Source organism: Abramis brama (genome assembly GCF_963993115.1).
Source record: "Abramis brama genome assembly, chromosome: 2".
NCBI classification, from domain to species: Eukaryota; Metazoa; Chordata; class Actinopteri; order Cypriniformes; family Leuciscidae; genus Abramis; species Abramis brama.
In genome coordinates this window covers 59,980,128-59,997,182 of record NC_139964.1, presented here as the reverse complement: position 1 = coordinate 59,997,182, position 17,055 = coordinate 59,980,128, and the positions used below count along the sequence as shown (strand labels likewise).

Below are 17,055 nucleotides of genomic sequence, written 5' to 3'. Positions count from 1 at the left end.
GTATTGTCCTTTTCAGACACCTGGTAGAACTGCCAGACCGGTGAATGTAGTGAAGCAGTTTTAGCTGCGAGTTTTGAGTCATCTGATCTGCCTTTAAAGAGACACCTGATCAAACTATATAAAGCTATAATCGGCGATAACGATTGGGGCCCGTTCAGTCAGAGCACCCTTATGAGGCCCACAGAGGAAGATGTTTTAAGTTATTTCCTGAGTGCTTATACTGTAAGGAATTATATAAGTGCTGTTTGTTCCTGTCTTTTGTTTTGTTTTTTCCTCTGAGAATTCGTGTTTTGCATCCCTTGAAAGCCACAGTAACATCGTGCCTAATGGAACATGACCATGTTGTGTTTTTAATCAGATCAATAAAGAATGGGAATCTTAGTGGTTGCCATATTTGTGAGAGCGGCTGTGGCAGTTCACAGTTCTAATTTGTTTTTAACTGTATAATATAACTTTTAACATCTACCTCCACTGCTACTCAGTCTCTACTGTAGTGCCTGTGTCCTAAAGTCCCAGAATGCATTGTGTTGCTGACATCACATTCCCATTCTCTATTCATTCGGTTCACGTGACGTCATTGTAGCTTTGCGCCGCCATCTTGACGACCGACGGTCTCAATAATGCCTGCAATATGTTGTGCAGTTGGCTGCAACAACAGCCGATTTTATTCTATACCAAAAGAAGAGAGAAGAGAGAATCATTTATTTAAAAGACTTGAAGTCTCATGTTGGTTTGTGGTTAATTATATTTCCATTATACTCTCAGTGGCCAACATTATACAGACAGATATCGACAGATAATGTTTTTTTCTTCATTTTATTTGTTGGATCTGTTTAAATGCACTTTATCATGGTAAGTTAGTAGATTTGGGGTTATTTTGAACATAACTGTCTGTCTGTCTGTTAGTTAATACCTACCTAAATCTAATAAACATTTTTCTGTAGTTCATAAAGATATTGTCTTCGTCACATGCGCTTTAGATGTTCTTTTGTGTAAGTAACGTTAACGTTAGCTCTGCAGACGATGCATAATCTCAGCCTTGAAATGCATATTAAAGGACTAGTTCTTCCAAAAATGATAATTCTGCCATCATTTACTCACCTTCATGTGCAAATCCTTAAGTTTACTTTACGTGGAAGACAAAGGGACATTTTTAAATATGTAGCCTAATGGAGACTCTTCTGTCGATGTAATGAAAGTGAATGAGTAACATTAGCCTACTGTGGGCTGCCACACAAAAAATAATAATAATAAAAGACAAAAAAAACATCACAAAAGTATCATAAAAGTGATCTAATACGACTCGTCCGTTATATTAATATCGTTATTTATTCATATGATAGCTTTATGTCACGAACAAACTGCAATTTAAGTCGTTATATTATAATCACTGATGAGCTTTACCTCTTGATAGCTTTTAATCGCAGCCGAATCATTCAAAAAGATTCGTCTCGAAAGATTCTTTCATTTCGATATTTGTGTGTATTAAACCTTCTCTGTAATTGAGCATCTGTTATTTCGGACAGATATGGCAGTCTTTTATGATATTTGACTGATGTCTCTGGCTGTGCTGATGCTGGTGTCTCTCTGGACTCTGCCAGTGCTGCTGTTCGGATTAGATAGATTCATTCATGCCAGCCGAACAGCTGCAGATTCATAGATTCATTCATGACATCGCCTCGACTCTCATGAACGCGCGCCATGAAGCTCTATGACTTAAGTATTTCTATATCATGAAAGGCCAATTGGGGCAAGCCTGGGGCAGATAATAATGGACTAAAGAAAACTGGGGGTAACAAATAAGGATCGGAGCCTAAAATTGAAATTTTCTCCAGGTATCTCTGTCTCTCTCTCTCATTCAAATAGGCAGTTTGGGCGGCCATACCGGGCGAGTCGGTCGCAAATATGGCGGCGTTCTATTTGTAGTGACGTAGGTGGCATCTATGAATAGAGTTCAACAGTGCCCCCTTTTTCAGAGGCGCAGGTTCTGGAAGTATTTTTTCCATTCATTTTTTCCTATAGGGATTTTAAAATAGTCGTTGTTAAAGAGTTATAAGCTTACAAATTTTGATTAGAAGCAAAAAATAAATAAAAAATGAAGCGACAAAATGACGTAATTACGTAGGCTTAATGTAATTTTTCACAAGGATTTCTGCTGTTAAATACGATTATTTTAAAAATAAGCTGAAATAATGCAGGCTGATGGCTTCAGCTGAAGTAAATACCATAAATTAACAAATTAATGTTTTTACTTTCGGAACCTGATTGTTGCACTCTATAGTTTGGGACAAGTAAAACTGAGCTATAACATTACAAAAAATATAAAGATAATGTGCAAAAAAAAAAAAACCAAAACAAACAAACCTATCATTGCCATGATAGTAGGGTGTTGAGGGTGGTTGTCAGGGTGATGCTATGCAGTTGCTAAGGTGTTCTGGGTGGTTGCTAGGTGATTTCTTACTGGCCCAAGTCCAAAGAGCCCATCTCAAAGAATGATATTTGGTAATCAAAGTTGGGTTTCTCATGCAATTATTAATTTAATATAATTAAAAAAATAAAAATGTTCAAATGAACAAATAATAATAAAAAAAATTAACTTTTAATTTGTTCAAAAACAGCAACCAATGAATTTTTTAACCTAATTTGAATGAAAAAGCAATTGGCAAATGGTTAAATAAAATAAAAATTTGGTGAAAATTTTTCAAATTTGTATTAATTGATACATCTTTATGTTGGCAATTATTAATTTATTTACATTTTAATTTGAATACACTCGAAATTATTTTCGAGTGTATCAGTCTTATTTTTAAGTGGCACTAAAAATTGTATGTCCAATCATAGTCTAATCACTCTAATAACAGAAAAATAAAAGCACACCTCTACTTAAGCTGCATGGCTTCAGATATCATTTATTTAGAGTTACATGTATTAAACAAATACATTAAATATTAATACATGTTAACGAATGAGCAAAAAATAGTAGTGAAATTTGCCTTAGCAAGCACCACTAAATATAAAAAAACCTTCTGAATAAGCAGTGCATATATCTGATATGTAAACTAAGATATATGATCTTATGTTTTATACGCTTATCCTCTATTCCATATCTGATGCTGTAATTCATTAGCGTGTAAATGAATGTCATATTACATTAATCACTTCATGTCACTTTGATGCATCTTGACATGTTTCCAGTCTGTTTACTTTTAGAAGATTAATGTCTCCAATATCACAAATTGCATCCAGAAACCTGAGATTCTGGGATTTCTGTAGAAAAACAGAAGCTATGGAGAGAGAAAGAAAATTTATGGGGATAACTGCTTCTCTTATGTTTGCCCAGAGCTAGTGGCTTAATCTAATGTCACAGAGTCACACAGTTGTTTATTGATCATAAAAAGGAGTGTTATTTTAAGCCACAAGCAACTACATTCAACCACACACACACACACACACACACACACACAGACCAATCCCTTCCTCTCGCACACAGTACTGAATATTAGTCTGACTGCTTGAACGCTCTTTTGCTGTGCAGAAGTGCATCAAGTTGGTTCATAAAGCAATAAGCCATTTCCTTTGAAGTTTATGAACAGTTTGACATGCAGGTTAAGTGTTTTGAGGCGACTGACTGAGCCAAAGTCTTGTTCTCATGACTACTGCACTGTTAAAACAGTTTAATGTGATTCAAACATGGTGTATCAGTAATAAAGCTGTCTGAAACATTCACAACAAATATTTCAGATGATATATTTAGCATGCATTATAAAAAAAATGCCGCCTCGAACTATTCATCCTGAAATGCATTATGCATTTGCCGAATGTCCAGTTTATCAAGCACAGACACATTTATAGTATACATGTCTCTATGGATTAAATTGTGTGTGTCCTAGACAGCTGCAGTGGCCCCAAAATACTTACACCATACACTTACAAATATATGAATATCATTGAACCAAATGGCATTTATTTTAAAGAAACAAAGGGAAAGCACATTATTTAAAAAAAAAAAAAAAAAAAAAAAAAACCTCCCACAGAACCTTCCCATTACACAAAAGGTTCTTTAAAGAGGAAAAACGGTTCTTTAGATAATTAAATTGTTCTTCACATCAAGAAGATTAAAATGGTTCTTTTAAGAATTGTTCTATGAAAGTTTTTTGGTGGGAAACCCAAAATAGTAATTCTATGGCATTGCTGCAACAAAAACCCTTTGGAGCCTTTATTTTTTATAATAATTTTATAATAGTGTACTGTTCAAAATTATTTAGAAATTCCTCGCAAATGCCATTTGGTTTGCTATTTTGTAATCTAAATAAATGTGAGATATTTATATCTTATTTGTATACATTTCGCCGTTATTCCAAAAAAAAAAAAAAAAAAAAAAAGTCAAACAATGATATTACAGATACAGCTTTGAGTTTGTCGATGTGCTTAAGTGTGTTCACACAATACCTAGCAAAGTAAAACACAACATGTGAGAACTATTCTCTCCACTTAAATAGCTGGTATGAGAAGGGTACATATTGGAAAAGTGATTCGTTTGCAGACGAGGTACACAGCGTACTGTGACGGTGAGAGCACATTCAACAGTTTGAACACTATGAAAGATTCACGCCACAGAACCCTCTTTTCACCCCGTTTCTACTCCTACCCGCCTCTTCAACTGTATACAACGCTCTTGTGAAATGAACACTTTGTAAACTGTCAAAAGCCAACCAGACAGCATCCATATGAAATGGGCCTGCAAACACGCACATACACACACAGACTGGCCATTTAGAGCACCAGGACTTTGAAGCCCAGACATATACTGTAATTATACTAGGATTTAAAGGGAGAAAAATGTTTGTCATCATGAGGTTGGCCCATTTAAGCAACATGTAGTACACTGGCAATATAAGGTACAATCTGTAGAGCAAGACTAGCCATATCACAGCTTATAATCACGGCAGTTCTACAGGATCACGCAATCTGCCTGCTTCTAGAAAATGAATTTGTTCTACTTTTACAGAGTAGCTCTCTCTTACAGCTAAATGCACGCGTCTCCTCACAAACACGGGGATGGGGATTTATGCTTAAAAGTTAAAATTTACAGGTCAAGTTAGTAAAAAATGCAATGAAATGCACCCGGTAACATTTAAATGATTTTTTTTTTTTTTATATTACTATATTGTAATTTTGTTGTTCTGCCTTTTCAATGTAAAAACAGATAAATCAAAGTACAGTGAAAATCCAGTTTATCATCATCAATTAGATAACAGCACCAGTATTATCTAATGGATGATGATATATTGTTTTTTTACTTTGCTTTAATTATGTTGGGGATTATGTTAGGCTGGCATATTTTTAGTCCCCTGTACAACACATTCTGTTTGGACTCGTAACAAATTTTCCAATATACTCTGAGGGATTTTTATCTAACATACTGTAGCACAGGAATTTTTGAGTATTTTCTTAAAAAGAGGCACTGGCAATATATACTCCTTATCTAAAACACCATTCAGCTACTGTATGTTGTTCTCTCTTTAAAATTTGTTGGATTTAGGTCATGCTGTAATTAAAAAAGCAGTCTATTTTAGGGATTTTCCTTGCAGAGGGTCTCATAAGCTAATAAGGTGGATAGAAGTAAACTCTTCTCTTTAAAGTGTGTGTGTTTGTGTTATCAGGATGAGCTAAGCTGTTAGACGTTAATTGGCCTCGGAAAGCAAGCAGGAGTGTCTATGTGATTGATCTGCGCTAACTTTAGCTCTCGGTAGGTGAAAAACATGGCGTCAGCTTAACAACTTTTTAAAAATAGCTCTAAAAATGCCATTAGACAACTTTCTGCACTCCGTATTGCCATTAATAGTTGGAAATTGAGGTAGACCGGAAGTAGTGGGTGTTCTCATTTGGATGTAATTATAAAGCGCCATGGAATTAAGTTTGGGTAAGTGGGTTATTTTATAATGCGCTGAGCAAAATATTAATTTATATGATTTCTTAGTCTTGTTACTCTCACTGAAGGAGTATTGTTAGGACTTGACCTAGTTTTTTCAAATATCAATAATCATGTTCTTTCTTTCTTATTTCTGCAGGACACAAAATGAAAATCTGGTCATGAGCGGGGAATCTGATGAGAAATGAGGTCCTCGGAAAACACAAGCACTTCCTGCCCTGTGGGAGGCTATGCATGGAAATGCTCTGATACGCTATCTGAAAAGCTAATGAACATAAACAAGACTCTGGTCATAAATGAAGCGTCCTTTCCAGTGTGACAAGACACCAAGCATACACTGAAAAGATAAAAACGATAATTGTTTTTTTTTCTAAAGCTGATATTCCTAACAGCACTGAACAATCATCCATGTGATTTCAATATTACATCCAATTACAAATCAAAGACTTGTTGAATATCTTGCTGAATACTGCTAAAGATCATAACCTGTGTAAACAAAACAAAAAACGGCTGGAGCTATGACTGAAGCACAGATGTCCATTTCGTCTGGGTCCAGTGGACATGGAGGAGGTATGGTGACCAGTGCCTTACTTTGCTGGGCTATGGCTCTCGTGTTCCTCTCATTGACAAGGGTGCCTGTTGTCCAAGGTGATTGCTGGCTGATTGAAGGGGAAAAGGGATTTGTGTGGTTGGCAATTTGCAGCCAGAACCAGCCACCATACGAAAATATCCCCTTGCATATTAACAGCACAATTGTTGACCTGCGACTCAATGAAAACAAGATTCGAAGCATCCACTTTTCTTCCTTAAGTCGCTTCGGCAATCTCACATACCTGAATCTGACTAAGAATGACATCTCTTACATTGAAGATGGGGCTTTCTCAGCCCAATTTAATCTCCAAGTGTTGCAAATTGGCTTTAACAAGCTAAGGAACTTGACCGAGGGAATGCTAAGAGGTTTGGGACGCTTGCAGTACCTCTATCTTCAGGCTAACCTCATCGAGACCGTCACAGCCAATGCCTTCTGGGAGTGTCCTGCGATTGAAAACATCGACCTTTCCATGAACAGAATTCAGCAGCTTGATGGTGGTACATTTCGTGGTCTATCAAAGCTTACGACTTGCGAGCTCTATGCAAACCCGTTCAGTTGCTCATGTGAGCTGTTAGGATTCCTGCGCTGGCTTGTTGCGTTCCCAAACCGGACAAGTGAGCGGATGGTGTGTGACACACCCGCTGGCTTTTCAGGCTACAGTCTCTTGAGTCAGAACCCCAGAATGCCAAGATATCGCAATGCTTTTCATGCACTCTCCTCTGTCTGCACCGATGACAACGTGACACCGTATCTTCACAGCTCTTCAGACGGGAGCACTCCCACGATGTTGCCTGATTTGAGCCCTTGCGGACTGGATGACTGTTCCTCAGGGACATTTCCAGAAGAGTCCATAAGCATCAGTCCCACCTTTCTGGATCCAGATGCCCGTCCTATAATAAGACTAAAAGAAGTTACCCACACAAGTGCAATAATCATGATCCAGATTCCAAATCCATTTCGCAAAATGTACATCCTTGTCCTGTACAATAACAGCTTCTTCACTGACATCCAAAACCTGAAAAGCCAGAGAGAAGAAATAGAATTACAGAACCTTAAATCTCACACTAACTACACATATTGTGTGGCATCTATTCGTAACTCCTTGAGATTCAACCACACCTGCCTGACCATCTCCACAGGGCCAAGGACATTGCAAGAACGTGTGACAAATGACTCAACTGCCACTCATTACATTATGACCATCCTCGGTTGTCTCTTTGGGATGCTCATCGTACTGGGCATAGTGTTTCATTGCCTGAGAAAGCGCAAACATCAAGACGAGCCAAAGAGTAAGAAGCTGGAAAAGATGAAAAGAAACTTAATAGAGATGAAATATGGAACTGAACTGGAACAAGGGACTATATCACAGCTGTCACAAAAGCAAATTCTGTCCACTGGTGAAACAGTACAAAGGATGCCATACTTGCCAACTGCCAGTGACACAGATCAGTATAAGATGCAAGAGATCTCTGGGACACCAAAGACTGCAAAAGGGAATTACATGGAAGTGAGATCAGAGCAACCAGAACGCAGTGTGAGGGAATGCAGCATTCCTCCATCGGAAACCAGCCAGGGATCTGTTGCAGAGATATCCACCATTGCAAAAGAAGTGGACAAAGTGAACCAGATCATAAACAATTGCATCGACGCACTCAAATCTGATTCAACATCATTCCAGGCCGCAAAATCCGGTGCCGTGTCCACAGCGGAGCCGCAGTTAGTCCTCATATCAGACCATCCACCAGGCAAGTCTGGTTTTCTGTCTCCAGTGTACAAAGGGTCGTACCATCATCCCCTACAGAGGCATCACAGTATGGATGCCCCACAAAAGCGTGCAAGCACGTCCTCGAGTGGTTCGCTGCGCAGTCCACGTTCTTTCCGTTCTGAAGGAGCTTACAGATCAGAGTCCAAATATATTGAGAAGGCATCTGCGCTCGATGAGTCAGGAATCATAACAGTCACGCCAGCGGCTGCGATCCTGAGGGCAGAGGCGGAGCGGATTCGACAGTACAGTGAGCATAGGCACTCCTACCCCGGTCCCCACCACATAGAGGAGTCGATAGAGGTGTCAGGGAGCCGAAAGTCATCCATTCTGGAGCCGCTGACGCGCTCGAGACCACGGGAGCTGTCCTATTCGCAGCTCTCACCGCAGTACCACAACCTAAGTGGCTATTCCAGTCCCGAGTACAGCTGTAGGCCTTCTTTTAACCTGTGGGAACGTTTTAAACTCCACCGCAAACGTCATAGGGATGAGGAAGAGTACATTGCAGCAGGTCATGCATTAAGGAGGAAAGTACAGTTTGCCAAAGATGAGGACCTACATGACATTCTGGACTACTGGAAAGGGGTCTCTGCTCAGCAGAAATCATGATTGCTGTTTTTATAGCTCATCCAATTAAAGAAGACTACACAAATCTCTGGACCAAACCAGCCAGTATCAATGATTAAGTGACAAGCAAGCACTCACTTTTAGAGAAATAGCTTAGAAGTATTGCTAGCTCTTTTCAATCATTCTGTTTGAGAATGAAAACTAAATACAAGATACTGTAGATCTTGCAGTGAGTGTACGTGCCAAGTGGTAAGAATAGAAAACTTTTAACAGTATTAACCTCAACTCAACATTTGATTTTTATATATTGGAAATAACAATAAACTACTATTATATTATCATCCTCATCATCATGACCATCATTGATTAGTAGTATTACTGTTAAGATTGATTCTTCTTATTATCACAATTAATCTTTGGTTATCGCATGGCCGTGTCCTGTGACAGTATTGACTGTTGTGTACTTGGAAAAACATACAACTCAAAATGTCTGCCGAACACTGTTCTCCCCAACCTTAGGTTTTTATACAGACTGTGCAACTTTGAAAACGCTCTTTTTTTCTTCTTCTTTAGCGACTGTTCAAAGGACAACCGCTGAATTTGCTACAGGAGCACACCTCTACTGGATTTTAAAACAACGACTTTTCAGAAGAAAAAAAAGCTTCTCTCAATGCTTTCTCCATTCTTTTTTTGTAAAGTTTACAATTTCAAACTTACAATGAATGTTTCAAGTCCTTAAGACTTACACCTGCAAAGTGATTACAATTACATACAGACACAGTCGTGCAGGAAAAAAATGTCTTTCTATGGTTGTATTTCATTACCAGATCTTCAAGCAGTGCTACTGAGAAAACTGAAACCACAAACTCCACACAAGTCCTGCATACCGGAGAATGAATGTACTCTGTTGTAAAACTATTTTTCTCCAACACAATATTTGGTTTTACCAGTTTTACAATATTTGGGGCCTAGTTCAGCCTCAAACCCAGTTTGATTCTTGTTTGCAAGACCTTCAGAAATATTTCCGTCTCAGTCAAAGATATTGCTACAACATGCCTACTTTAAACCACTGTGAACCCCAAGAGCTAAATCAGTCCTGGTGTTTTTTTTTATTTTTTACTGAGATTCAACAGAGCTATGTCTTCTATGGCTGTTAATCCAGGTCTAAAGTGCTGATCTAGGCAGCCCTAATAGCATAATCTTTTCTCACCGCCATTAATGCTGATAGACAATTTAGATTCCACTGATTTGAACAATGGAATTGGCCTCTAAATTTTGAGGAAGCAAATTTTAAGACCTGTACTGTGAAACCAGACATTACAACACCTTGCTTCATGGAGTGAAATAACATGACATTTAAATTATATCTGAATCAAAGTGCATGTCAAATACTTGACAGAAATGTTGTCAACCAAATATTAAGGCCTAGAGTGCACAAGTGTTGTTTTTTAGCCTTCATATCCCCTATCCCAAAACACGAGTGGATCGTTTTAGAATTTTGTCAGGTCGAGGTAATATGTTAAACAATGTCATTCTGCCAACTGATTTTGTGAATGAAAATGCCATTGTCAGAATGATTGTTGTCATACTGAACAGAATTATTGCTTATTGTTCTGAAATTGGAAATGGTTTCTCTACGGCAGCTTGATCCTGAACATGCACTGTCATCTTGTACCTAACATGAAGATTGTTTCTGTTTTGTTTTACAATTAAGTTTAAAACGTTTAGCCAATTCCAGGTAATTCCTGTGAGAGCTAAATGAATGTCTACAAGAAAGGACTAATGCATGATAATAGGGACAGTATAATTATTTAATCAAAATGTCTGTATAATTAATGGAATAATCAAGGTCTTCTTTAAACAACCAGAAGATTTCTCGGATCATTCCCTTAATTTGTGCGTGAATAAATCTTAAATATTTGATTATCATACTGAAATCTTTGAAAAACATGTCCCCAGTGCAAATCCATACTTTTCAAGGTTAAACTTACATTCACTGTATCTCATTAATAGGTTTGTTGAGTTGATTTTCATCTCTTAAACTGCAAACTGTAGCACTCCAGAATTTCCATGGACACTGAAAGTAAGTTGAAAATGACTTGGTGAATGTACAGCAGCCTGAAAACAGACACATGTATGGGCTGATTGTAAGAGAACAAGAATGGATCTCAAAGGGCTTTCATGTCTGGTGGAAATGTCAAAGAGCACAATAAAAATGGTTTTATTTCTTAAAGAATACATACTTTTTTCTCAGACACATATTGTGCTTTAAGTGGAGGTTAGGGTAAGTCTCCTGTTGTGTTTTTTTGTGAGAAAAGCACAAACACACTGAGGCTGAAAATGCAGCTGCATGTCCTATTGTTTGGGTCTGAGAGACTTATACCATACTAGACCGCAGCCAACATCTCACAATGCAGTCCAAAAGTTTGAATCTGGGATTAGATGTCAAACTTAAACCTGGAAATCAAAAACTGTAGAAATGTTAGGACATAAAATGAACAAGAAACATTTAAGACTCTGCACTTTACTACTAAAATTAAATTATGACTGATCTTGTGAACTCCTTGGTCCTGAAGGTCTGATGTACTTCCAGTAAGGCACACAATGGAACCTTCTCAAATCTTGATGGAGAACACAATCATCAGATTGTGATAATATCATTATAATAAAACATTTGAATAAAAAAAAATATATAAATATATAGGCCTAAGTGTTTTTTACTAGTAGTCCCAAACTTTTGGGCCTCACTGTCCATTGTTTTTGATGTGAAGATGCAGAAATCTTTATAACAATACAGCAGAAGCACAGCTACCTAAAACCTAAACCGTATATAAACTTGCCATCCAAAATGTAAATGAAGTTGCCCTACTAATGTAAATTAACAATCCAAAAAGTTGCTATGATTATAAAATTCAGCACCAATTCTATATTTTTTGCTCACCAAAATATTCTACACTGTCAGGACAAATGTGCAAAAAAATTGTAAGAGGGTTCAACAGCTTATTGCGAAAGTGCCCTCAAAGATGCAGCTGCTGCACCTTGAAGTATACACTTTATGCATGTATATGTGCACACTTTATGCACATGGACACAAAGGTGTGGGCATTTACCATTATGATAATCACATTTGTCAGTGTGACAGTGTTTCCATTAGTTTCCATTTGGTGGTCAATCCAGTGAGATCCAGTATCTCAAAAAAGCATCACATTTTGGAAATGTGGTTATCCATAAATTTTGCTTTGAAATTAAAAGTCTCTCAAAGTAACATGTTAAAAGGATATGAAACACATCTCAGCATCACTGCTCTATCAAGCACTCTAGTCGGTGACCGACTGCACCTGTCACTCAGAACAGGTCGTGTCAACCCCGCGCTCGCCTCCTCCATCACAGCCTGTTTGCAGGCACCTTTGATGTAGTGACGGAGCATTTTTAACACACCTGTGACAATGTCATGTGTGAAAAGCACAGCAGCTCTTCTAGTGCACCGTAAAGCCACTTCTCTATTCCATTTAAAGCCCATGAGCATCTGTTCTTTTACTTTAAATCGCACATTATAATTTTTTTTTTTTTATGCATCTCATTCGCTATGTTGTGAATCAATATATCATGAACAGCAATTAAGAGACTTGGGATGCTGATTTCGACAAGACAGCCTCTAGAAATGTCCGACTCCCTGGGAAGTGACTACTGAACTAGGGAGCAGATTGAGACGCACTCCATTAATTTATGTTGGTGCTTTTTCACCAAACAGAAAATTGGACTAAAAAAAGTTAGCAACCTAAAGTGCACTATATGCAAATGATGATGTGCTACCATGATAACAACATACTGTAAATACATTTTTGCTTAGCTGTATTCTGATTCGCAGAGTTCCAATGCAGTGTTCAATGCTTCCAACATGGGTTAGCCGGTGATTCAATCCATTCAGTGACCTGCAATGTCATCAAACACAGATCAGAGTTTTTCAGTATGATGAAATACTTATTTACATGTACAAATATAATATGAATACATATATGCAAACTAGCAGTTCAAAAGTTTGTGGTAGTGTGCAAAAGAAAAGTAAAAACAGTAATATTGTGAAAAAACTACTATATTTTAAAATGTAGTTTATTCCTGTGATGGCAAAGCTTTAGTGATATATTGATGTTTGTTCAGCCTATAGTGCCCTTCAGACTGAGCATACATGCTCCCTATATATACCTTGCTATCTCCCAAATACCCTGTGAGGTTCACGGAAGGTTAGGTGATCAGAACATACCCATTTATTTTCACTGGTATCACCTTCCTAAACAAACGATACAGAACAGTGGACTTGCACTCACTATCATTTACACAGTCACATTTCAGTGTAAATGCAGAATCATGCTTGGCTTTGCCTTTCTTTATTCCACAACTGAGGGTGTGCATCATTTTAAACATATCTAGTGAAAGCAATATTAATTTTGTTAAGGTGCATAACTGCTTGGTGCACTTTTGATCAATTATCTCATAATTATACTGTACATTGTATCCATTAAATCAAATCAGGCTGTTGAGGTCTGAAAGAGCAAATGTACATCCCTATATGTTCACAAAGCCTCCAGTCAGTACTGATAAAGATGTATTTTAACAATACGCTGTGAGAGACAGTGACCTTTTGCCACTCGTTACTGGCTACAGTAGGAGCTCACATCATGGGGTTCAGTGAGATTCATTCCGGTAATCACCACCTAATTAGTCTTTAAATGCCTGTGCTCACCATTAGCACATACTTTCACTAAAACCACGAGAGTCCCAAGGAAAGATTATCTTTGGGAAACATAACCTTAAACTATGTACTATCAATTTATTCTTGTAGTTGGCAATTAATTGTATGCTATATTTCTACACATCAGTTTGGTGTTAGTCCATTTACAAATTGTTATTTCAGTTAAGGTTTTAAATTACAAAACAAAAAAATATATAAAATTGAGCAGTCTCACAAACATATTCAGCATAACTGATGGACGAAGGCACTTATTTGTGCATATTATTTAAAAACTACAGTATATCCTTGATCAACTTGCTTGGCAATGGATTTACAAATTACTGAGATTCCCCTATTATGCTTTGATTATGCTCATGAGTTTAATTCCCAAGGAATGCGTGGCTTGAACTGATAAAATGTATACCTTGAATGCAAAGTCGCTTCTGCCAAATGCATAAATGTCCAAGAACAAACAGGCATCAGAACATTTACGTGCATCTTAATCGGACGTGCCCTCAGTTTATGCAAGACACTATGTTTCCTGTCCAATTAAATAAAATTATTCTATTTACAAATACTATATGTGCAAATTTACTGCGAGGCATTTTAGTCTAACCGTTACATCAAAAGCAGTGTGTGATGTCTTTGGTCTTTTAATAAGAGGCCACATTTTGTTATAATAATCAAGTAATTAAAAGAAATTAAAAACAACACAGGGATCTTCTTAATTTTGGGGCGTTTAGGAATGGGTAAGGTGAGGTGAACCACTGGGCCAATTGCTCTAAAAGGATTCAAACATTTAATAATATATTGGCTGATTATTTACTTGGAAACTTTATTACTGTATAGCTTTAAGCATCACTGAGCTAATGAGGGTTTATCTAAAGGCTAAGATCTGAGAAGAGTTCATGATGAAGTCTAGCAGACGGACTCTTGTGAGGGAGGCAGGAGGGGAAACATGTCTCCCTGAATTACAATAACTGAATTACACTGATGCAAATCCAGTCAATCTTTCTCAATCAGACATGCACACACACACACACAAACACAGGGCGGTTAGAGTGACAGTCAGGCTAATTAGCTAGGTTTTAATTTGCTAGAGGTTGATCAGTGTCATGATCTCTTGCCAAATTATAGAATGCATGTGTGCAAGAAAAAAAAAAAAAAGTGAAGGAGGAAAGCAAGAAAACTAGAATAAAAAAACCAAGAGTCAGTTTCAGGGGCAAGAGGAGGTCTGACAATTTAAAAGCTTGTCCAAACTGGTCAATTATATATCCGCTTGATATACTGATCATCTAAACTAGTAGAGCATCCTGGTCAAGCCAAGTAGAGCTAGTAGACCACCTTAAATTGCACAAACCAGATACAATGAGCCCATTTCCTTTTAAATGACGAAAAAAAGGTATAATATCTAATATCTACTAGTGCAAAATGCCCGTGCAAAATCAGTTTTTGTGTGTGTTTTTAGTAATTGTTGGTTTGGTGCCCGTGAAAGAGACTGTGAACGCATTGAATTCAGGGAGCAGGCTAGGTTACTTCAATTGATGGCCGTGAATAAAATATAATATTCAGAAGTAAACAGTGTAGCTGACAGAATGTTTATGTCAGAATGTTTATTTTTAAACCACAACCTTCTAAGTGCTTCTTTTACCGATATATTTAAGAAAACGCTATGCTTGAGCAAACAGCTTGTGAATAGGCTACTACAAATGATGCCCGTGAAAGAGACTGTGATCGCATTGAATAGGATATGTTTAGTTGGTGAATAGCATAGGCTACTATTACACAGTAGCGATAACGTTAAGCGCACCAGAATTAAATATAATATTCAGAAGTAAACAGCATAGCTGACTTATAGACTCAGTTTACATCCACAAATGAATATGAATTACATCCACAATGAATTACATCCACATCCGTCGATCCATGGAACAGTGCAAAGTGCCCGTGCAAAATCAGTTTTTGTGTGTGTTTTTAGTAATTGTTGGTTTCTTGGTAAAGAAAACTATAATATTCAGAAGGAACCAAACTATAATATTCAGAAGTAAACAGTGTAGCTGACTGAGTGTTTATGTCAGAATGTTTATTTTTAAAACACAACCTTCTTGGGGCTTCTTTGACCGATACAACCCTCTAATGTCAGAATGTTTATTTTTAAACCACAACCTTCTTGGGGCTTCTTTGACCGATACAACCCTCTAATGTCAGAATGTTTATTTTTAAACCACAACCTTTTAAAAATGATATATTTAACGATATCTTTAGCATTTCTCATCCAAACAACGTCAAACTTGGCACTGCACTTACTCGTGACCGTAGCGAGACACCTGTCAAGTTTGAAATCCATCGGACTAACGGTTCGAGAGATATGTGGTTAACAGACACACACACAGACAGACACACAGACACACACACACACAGACAGACAGACATACATACAGACAGACGTTTCTGTAATTTATAGATAGATAATATCATAATATCTAATAATTTCCAGTACAAACCATATACAGTACCATGTCCCAAAAAACAAATCACCAATCACCTCATCAACTCAAAGTCAACATGCAATCAAAATTGAGCCCATTTCCCTTTCTATGGGGATTATAATTTTTTGGGGGGTCATCTTAATATCTAATAATTTCCTGGTCAAGCTGAGTGGAACAGACCAGCACAAACCAGATACCATGTTCCAAAAACCAGCTCAAGTCAACATGAAATTAAAATGGACCCGATTGAAATGAATTAACAATGAACAACATTTGTAAAGCATTTATTAATATAGATCGATGTTCATTTATATTTATAATTTGTAACATTGAAAATGTATAGGCCCCTGGCATGTGAAAAGGAACATTAACAATATTAAATACAGTGAGGAAAATAAGTATTTGAACACCCTGCTATTTTGCAAGTTCTCCCACTTGGAAATCATGGAGGGGTCTGAAATTGTCATTGTAGGTGCATGTCCACTGTGAGAGACATAATCTAAAAAAAAAATCCAGAAATCACTATGTATGATTTTTTAACTATTTATTTGTATGATACAGCTGCAAATAAGTATTTGAACACCTGAGAAAATCAATGTTAATATTTGGTACAGTAGCCTTTGTTTGCAATTACAGAGGTCAAACGTTTCCTGAAGTTTTTCACCAGGTTTGCACACATTGCAGGAGGGATTTTGGCCCACTCCTCCACACAGATCTTCTCTAGATCAGTCAGGTTTCTGGGCTGTCGCTGAGAAACACGGAGTTTGAGCTCCCTCCAAAGATTCTCTATTGGGTTTAGGTCTGGAGACTGGCTAGGCCACACCAGAACCTTGATATGCTTCTTACAGAGCCACTCCTTGGTTATCCTGGCTGTGTGCTTCGGGTCATTGTCATGTTGGAAGACCCAGCCTCGACCCATCTTCAATTCTCTAACTGAGGGAAGGAGGTTGTTCCCCAAAATCTCGCAATACATGGCCCCGGTCA

The 17,055-nt window shown here is 37.5% G+C and overlaps 1 protein-coding gene across 2 annotated transcripts in view; it reads left to right on the top strand.

Moving 5' to 3' along the window:
• The window catches only part of elfn1b (extracellular leucine-rich repeat and fibronectin type III domain containing 1b), a 110,796-nt gene extending 101,316 nt beyond the window's left edge, over positions 1–9,480 (top strand). The window contains exons 3-4 of one of the 2 annotated variants that reach the window (XR_014603371.1): positions 6,072–9,102; positions 9,427–9,480. Coding sequence is in view for 1 of the 2 variants with exons in the window: in XM_084090828.1 (XP_083946954.1) it covers positions 6,451–8,895 (2,445 nt within the window). In the remaining variant the exon portion in view is untranslated. Of the gene's footprint in view, positions 1–6,071; positions 9,195–9,426 lie in introns of those variants that run through there. The other variant, XM_084090828.1, reaches the window with a different exon arrangement.
• The last annotated feature ends 7,575 nt before the right edge of the window (positions 9,481–17,055 follow it).